General features: G+C 42.9%; 2 protein-coding genes across 6 annotated transcripts in view; one reads left to right on the plus strand and one right to left on the minus strand.

The window, feature by feature from the left end:
- The window catches only part of glt8d1 (glycosyltransferase 8 domain containing 1), a 33461-nt gene extending 33144 nt beyond the window's left edge, over positions 1–317 (minus strand). The window contains exon 1 of one of the 5 annotated variants that reach the window (XM_033037308.1): positions 181–310. The gene's annotated coding sequence lies outside the window, so the exon portion shown is untranslated. Of the gene's footprint in view, positions 1–176 lie in introns of all 5 variants that reach the window. The other 4 variants (XM_033037311.1, XM_033037312.1, XM_033037310.1 and 1 more) reach the window with 4 other exon arrangements.
- A 117-nt stretch (positions 318–434) lies between these two features.
- Positions 435–6839, plus strand: spcs1 (signal peptidase complex subunit 1). Its single transcript, XM_033037313.1, has 4 exons — positions 435–635; positions 6132–6191; positions 6267–6353; positions 6655–6839. The coding sequence occupies exons 1-4, from the start codon at positions 600–602 to the stop codon at positions 6769–6771; spliced, it is 300 nt and encodes a 99-aa protein (XP_032893204.1). The 5' UTR covers positions 435–599; the 3' UTR covers positions 6772–6839.
- Positions 6840–7498: the final 659 nt, after the last annotated feature.

A 7498-nucleotide genomic window follows, 5' to 3' on the forward strand; every position in this document is an offset into this window, starting at 1 on the left:
TGGGCGCTCAAGTTGCCGAACCAAGCCACGATGCACAAGTTGGCTGAGTAATCCAAAGAAAGTTGATGCAGGGAACCATCCTGTGGATGAAAATCAACGTCGGCTGTGATCGTGCAGAAGATAACTTGCCCGGCACCAACACAAAAAAAACATTTAAAAACACAGAAAGACTTTACCTACTTTATTCGGGAAGTTTTGAATGAACAGCAGCCAACTGCCAACTCAACATGGGACAGGACAGGCAGTCCTCAGCTGCGCGGGCCGTCTAACTCACTGCCTGAATCATCCGTGACCGTGCAATAAATCTAAAGAAGCGATGGTATGTCACTTTAGATTTATCGCAGGCTGGGAGTTGGTGGTTGTTATGTTTTATCATTTGTTGGGTGTGCGGGTGTTAGTTAGTTGGGCAGGCGGGCTGGTTGCTAAGGCGAGGGGGCCTTGTGCGGGGAAGGGGGAGGGACAGGTGGGGAATGATTGCGTCTCCTTAAGGCCAAGGAGCCTATAGGATCTTAGCGGCGGCAGCGGGAGGAGGAGGAGGTCGTGGGTGGACGGGCTGCGAGTGCAGAGACAGCGGGGTCGCTGGCGAAGAGGCCTAAAAGATGATTTCCTACTTTAAATCGCTCCCTACTCACATGGTAAGAGGGAAGAGGAGGAGGAGGAGAAATACTCGAGGCTCAGGCTGTGGCCTGTGGATAGGACGAGGCGGCCTGGCCTCGAGTGAGGGAAACTTCTGTCCCTCTGACTTTCTGTGTATAACGATTAGCAAACGGGCTAGTATTCGTATTATCTCTTAAATACAAGGGAAAAACGATGGGGGAAAGGCCATCGAGTCTAGGTTTGAAGAAGGGTCTCGACCCGAAACGTCACCCATTCCCTTTCTCCAAAGATGCTGCCCGTCCCGTTGAGTTACTCCAGCATTTTGCGTCTATCTTAGGTTTGGGTTTGTTGCATTAGTCTGCACCGTAAACATCCGGCCCTCATCCCCACGATATGGTGCGATTGAAGCATATTCGCGTCAATTGACAGCGTTTTCTCTCTTAAACCAACCCAGTGAACGTGCAGCTCACTCCAACACCATAAGGCCGCCCAGAGAGCCATTCCAGTCGATCACGGGAGATTTGCACATTGGAGAAGCCCCTTCTCTTCGAAGATACATTTGGAAGGAAAGTTAGACAGGGAAGGGGAAGCAAATCAAATAGGCTCAGAAGGTGCTCGATGCGGAGTATAAACCCTGCCGTGGACATGCCGATTTTGTGCTGCATATATTTGTAGTTTTCAAGTCAGCTCGGAACATACAGATCAAAAATCGGGGTCGACATCTTCTACAACCGTTAATGACGATGAGAGAGAGGTGTTTGTTGTATTGTAACGTAAACGGAATAGAACCGTGTTGTCATAGGCAGCGTGTGTTTGGGTTGGTGGAGAGTCAGTGATGGTGGCGGCGCAGCTAGTGTGAACTGAGCAGAATGAAGCTTTGACTTTCTGTGTATGAGGATTAGAAAACGGACCACGATATATCTCATGCAAGGGGAACACGATGGAGAAAGACCATCAGGTTTGGGTTTGTCGCATTAGTTTGCAGCGTAAAAATCTGACCCTTATCCCCACAATATGGTGTGAGTGAACCATACTCGCGGTATTGACGGTATTTTCTCTTTAAATCAATCCAGTCACCTCGGATGACTGCAGATAGGAATTGATTACATTTTTATCTGTTTCCAATGACCCTTGATAATGTTATAATTTAAATATATATATATTTTTTTTTTTTACGCGGTTCTTGGGGTGGAGAGGGGTGATAGCGGTATAAAGGGGAGGGTAGTGTCTTGTGTTCTGTGTCTTGTGTACTGTTTGTGGGTAAGTGTGTCTGTTTAGTGTTCAGCCATGAGCGAATGGCGGTGCGGGCTCGACGGACCTGGTGGTCTACTCTCGCACCTACTTTCTATGTTTCTATGTTTACATCAAAAATGTTCATATCGATCAGTAATTACAGATGGAAATAGCCTGTCTAGTACAAGAGTACTTCCTCCTTATCTCTCATCATCAAACTGTGAACAGTTTTGTCCTTCACTTACCGACAGCTGCCCCTTAAAACTAAGTGAAGTATAGTAAAAATTATGTTGACTTTTTTTTTAATGCAGTGTTTTTGCAAGTAATGGGAACATTGCATTGCAGTATAATGAAAAGTAAGCTTAAAGCTGAAAAAATTACACTTAACAGCATATTTCAAAATCAAAAAGTTGAGACATTTTATTTCCATGGATCTGCTTATAATAAGCTGACAAGTGTAGATTTTGAATTAGAAAATTAGATAAATCTACTTCAACTGGGGAAAGTGGACCAAGAAATAGCAGATGGAATTGAACTTGGAGAATATTGATTTTGTTATGTATTTAGTTAGACCACATTGTGAGAGTATTGTGTGTAGTTCTGGTTGCTCGACTATAGGAAGAATATCATTAAGCTGGAAAGGGTGCAGAAAAGGTTTATGAGGATGTAACTGGGACTTGGAGACTTGAGTTATAAGGAGAGACTGAATAAGCTGGAGTATTTTTACCTGGGGTATGGTGCAGAGGGGTGGGGGGCTTGGGTACATTCAGAGATGAATGTCAGCCTTTTTCTCAGGTTTTGGAAATATAAAACCAGAGAATATAGATTTAAGGTGAAATGTAAAATATTTAAAGGAAACCCAGTGTGCAACTTTTTAACATGGTGCGTGTGGAATTATCTGCCAGAGGAAGTTGTAGAGGCGGGTACAATTACACTGTTTAAAAAGCATTTGGACAGGTGCATGGATAGGAAATGTTTAGAAGGATGGGGACCAAATGCAGATAAACAGAACTACTTTCTTAGTTGGCATGGATGAGTTGCGATTGCTTGAAACAGACTTATTATTGTCACATATACTGAAGTATGTTAGAAAGCTTTTTCGCCACTTTTGAATTGGCATCCAAACAGCAACACATTTCCACAAGATATTGTTCCCATTCATATCACTGGATGGTAAGCCGCATCATGAGATGCCAAGATCTGGAGCAAAATAACAAAAAAAATTCCCAGAAGTCAGAGCATTCATGTAGAAGACATCTGAAGAAAGGTCCCTGTTTTCCCAGGCGAACATCACCATGCTCAACATACATTGCTGGTTTCCCTGAGTGGTTATATCATTCATACCTGAGCTCCAAACCAATCATTCAACTCTGAGCTCTGTCACGGCAAGAGATTACAAGAGAATGGAGGAAATGCATAAACATTGTTTTGGAGGTTTTGTGGAGAAAAAATATATAATCTTTGCAGACTGTGGGAATTGCAGCTGTACAAAACTTTGTTTAGGCCAGATCTGGAATATCGTGCATGGTACACACTGCATTACAAGTACGTGAAGACCTTGGAGAGGATTATAGAATATTAGCGATAAGGAGAGAATGGACAAACTTGGATTCTTTTCTATAGAGCGTTGGCGACTGAGATGCGATTTGATAGAAATGTATAAAATGATGAGAATCTCAGATGTACTCGGATTTTTTTCCCAGTCTGAAAATAACAAGTGTCGGAGGGCATAAAAGGACCTAAAGTGCTGGGATAACTGTCGGGCAGCATCTCTAGAGAGACCATGGATAGGTGACATTTTAGGTGGGCATAGCTATAAGATGATTGGGGGATTTGTTTTTAACATGGAGTATGGTATGTGCCTGTAACTGCTACCAATGGAGGTGATGGAAGCTGATACAATAGCAACATTGTGGCACCTCGACAGGTACATAGAGAAATTACAGATCACATGGAGGCAGATAGGATTAGTTTACATTTCTGGACCTGAAACTTTACTTATTCCTTTTCTCTAGAGATGCTGCCTGACCTGCTGAGTTACTCCAGTTTTTTCTGTCTATCTTCTTTTCTTTGGGTGAGCTAAATCCTTAGTTCAGAGAAAGCTGAGGGGAAACCTGATTGATGTATACAGAATTATGAAAATCTTGGATGAGATAGATAGTGAGAAGCTTTCCCCATTAGCAGAGGTATCAACAACCAGAAGACCTGGATTTAAAATCCAGATTGGGACATTTTAAATGGGATTTGTAGATTTTTAAATATTTTTGTCACGCAATGGTTGATTGCAATCTGTAATGTTCTGCTCAAGGTGGTGGTGGAAGCATGCATGCCCTTAACATTCAAATGCAATGTAAATTAGCACTTAACTCCATTACATGGAAGAATATAGGCTGATAACTGTAAAATGAAAGTAATATAGATAGACGTTTGATAGGCTGTTGGGTCTCTCCCATTGCTTTGTGATTCTAACTCTGAAGGTTTGCAGTAGTCATTGTTGAAATTAATGTAAATGTGGTAAAGTCTCAAGTAGCAGTAAGATAAAGATCGGAATCTGTTTCTCAACATGGCATGGGAATAAATACTGACCAGTGTGTAGTTGCTGTTGAAATAATAAAGTTCAAAAAGTTAATTTTAATTTAGAACTAGACTAAGTGGGACCCACTGGGTCCAGTCACACGGGAGGCCTGGTCCCCCAATGCAACCCATTCCCCAATGCAATATTCCACCACTTACCTGTTTCCCCAATGCAATGGCGGGAGTGTTTAGCCGGGGGACGGCTTCAGGCGGGAAACTTCCTGCAGCCAGGGGAGGCGGTTGGCTTCAAGGGGGCTGGTGGGTGTGTGTGTGGGGAGGGAAGGGGCGCGCGTGGGAGAAGGGAGGGGGCGCGCGTGGGGGAGGGGAGGGGGCGCGCGTGGGGGAGGGGAGGGGGCGCGTGCTCACCGGGCCCCGGCTCCAAAAGCACTCCTGGCTCCAGGACCTGGCTCTGGACTCACACAGCTGCTCCCGTCCCCAGCGCCTGTCGCGCTCAAAGCTCCCGCCCCGCCCGCGGAACACAGCCCGCCCCCGCCCGCGGAACAGAGCCCACACTGCTTCAGCTTTATTCTCGGCGGCTTCTTGGACGGGCTCACGGACTCTGCCCCGCCTCTGGGGATTTATTCTTCAGCGGGTGCCAGAAGGGACATTACCTTCATGGTGACTGACAGGCGCGAAGACCAATCTGCTGATTTTAAAAAAACCTTCATAACTTTTGTAATCTTCCACCTATTGGAACAAAACTTGGTGGCTTGGAGCAGAGGAGAATGGTGAGGTGGCGAGTAATTCTAGCGATTATAGGGTAGCGTTTTTACGCTCATTTAAATACAATGCAGACTGGAAGTGGTCAAGATGAGATATTAATAATTGTATATATGTGACTATTCATCGACTTTGTCTCTGTTAAACTGCACTGCCAAGGGAGCAAGAACAGAAGAATTATTATAAATGCAACCATTGATTGTCATGGCTTACAGGTGCTCCTCAACATACGATGGGGTTATGTTCCGATAAATCCATCGTAAATCGAAAATATCGTAAATTGAAAATGCATTTAATACACCTAACCTTTAGTGTCCGTCCGCAGTGTCTGGTGGTGGCCAAGAGAGGTTCCTGTCTTCAGATATTTATTTGAAGCAGATTTTTTAATTAATTTTTTTAAAAGCACAGGTGTCCAGCGAAAGCGGTCGCCACAAGTTTATATTTAATAGCAGCGACTGTCTATCCGTGTTGTACGTAGTCGGCGCCAGAGCTCCGCTGTCTGCACAAGTTGTTCTGGATGCTGAGACTCTCGTACTGGCTCACTTCCATCAACTTCCCCCACAAGCACGTTTCTCATCTAACATTTACCATGCTCGATCCAGCTCAGGACAACGTAATCGTTTAAATCTGCGTAGATCATTGGTCTTAAAGATCATCGTTTACTTAAAATGAAAATAAGGGAAAGGGACAGTTATCAGGGGATTAGCACGGCTGATTGGCGAGGTTATGAACGGTGGCCATCACCCACTGAAGCTGATCTCGGGTATACATATATATATATATATATAAAGTATTTACACGCATACAATCCATGGTGAGCAATAATGAACAAGCCCAGCATCACGAGAGTATCGTACTGTATTTCACTAGCCCGGGAAAAGATCAAAATTCAAAGTACGGTTTCTATTGAATGTATATTGCTTTTGCACCATCATAAAGTTGAAATATCGTAAGTCGAAGAGCATCTGTATTCATTGTTGAACCTAATATAACTGTTTTACTTGCAGGACTATAAGGGACAACAGTTAGCAGAACAAACTTTTCAACGAGTAATTATCGCATCTGCTGTAAGTATATTATTTTTTTTTTAAAGATTATCTTGAATTTTGAGTTGGAATTACAGTATTCATTTTCTTTAATAGATTATTGGCTTCATTTATGGTTACATAATTGAGCAGTTTGGATGGACTGTTTACATAGTTCTGGCTGGTTTTGCCATTTCATGCTTGGTAAGTTAAATACATTTTCTCATTGTAATTAGTATGCTTGTTGCAATTTGACTTAAAAAAATTATAATTTTTGTTTATTAACAAAGTGATTTGGTTGGCCAACAAGCTGCAAAAATCAACTTTTTATGGTCTCTTCGCATTTAGTAAAAAATATTGTTTTTGTGTGTGTGTCTCATTGGTAAGAAGTACTTACAATTATTTATGTTCAGCTTTATTTAATGAAATATCACGTTGATTTTGCTAACTATTCAGTTCAACAGTTGGTATTTTTGTTAGTTAACTCTAGTCTTTTACTTTTCAGCTAACTCTCCCTCCGTGGCCTATGTATCGTAGTCATCCATTGAATTGGCAGCCAGCAATAGAGCCAGAGGAGAAAAAGCAAACAGAGTGTGCCAAGAAACCTAAAAAGCATAAATAATATCTTTATTCTGAGCACATCGTTGTTTTTACTTTATGGCTTAATAAAGTTTGCTGAATCGGAATGTACTTTGTTTGATAAGTTGGTTCATTGGTGATTATTCTAGAGCAGATGTCACCAATGCTATGACAAGAGAAAAACATTTTATACATTAAATATTTTATTCCTGAAACACAAGTTTGGGGAGAAAATTGAATTTGAAGTCCACTGTCACACGATAAGAAGACATGGGAGCAGATTCAGCAATATATTCAAAGCAGAGATCAAAATGCATTTGAATTAAGGACATTGAGGAGTATGTGGAAAGTGCTGATCTTGCTCAGTGACGGCACAAGCTCAGTTGGCTTACTCCTCTGTGTTGAAGCTGTATGAGAATACAATCAATCTTGTGCCTGATGGGCAGCAATCCCAGACATCCTGGGTGGTGGAAAAAATACAATTCCTCTCATTTGAGAGGTTAACCTATTATTATTGCGGAATTGAATACACTATTTCACTCTTGATCCTAAAAACACATAAATGCATATTGCTGTTGAGGTATGTGTGTAAAATGTAGGAAACAACTAGACCAAGTGCAGACCCGTTTGGGGGGGGGGGGGGGGGGGGGGGAGCTGCGGCATCACACTCACACTAACCACCCCCCAAACACACCGGTGGGCGGAGGGGGGGAGACGGGGTGGGGAGAGGGGAGGAGGAAATGGGAGAGATTTGGGAGGGAGAGCAGCGG

Source organism: Amblyraja radiata, chromosome 18, assembly GCF_010909765.2.
Source record: "Amblyraja radiata isolate CabotCenter1 chromosome 18, sAmbRad1.1.pri, whole genome shotgun sequence".
Classification (NCBI taxonomy): domain Eukaryota; kingdom Metazoa; phylum Chordata; class Chondrichthyes; order Rajiformes; family Rajidae; genus Amblyraja; species Amblyraja radiata.

What these genes read in the sequence shown, in the direction of transcription:
- spcs1 (XM_033037313.1), top strand. Translation starts at nt 600, where the DNA reads ATGATTTCCTACTTTAAATCGCTCCCTACTCACATG. An exon ending in GAGTAATTATCGCATCTGCT is followed by an intron (nt 6,192 to 6,266) that starts GTAAGTATATTA and finishes TTTCTTTAATAG; the next exon opens with ATTATTGGCTTCATTTATGG. An exon ending in GTTTTGCCATTTCATGCTTG is followed by an intron (nt 6,354 to 6,654) that starts GTAAGTTAAATA and finishes TTTACTTTTCAG; the next exon opens with CTAACTCTCCCTCCGTGGCC.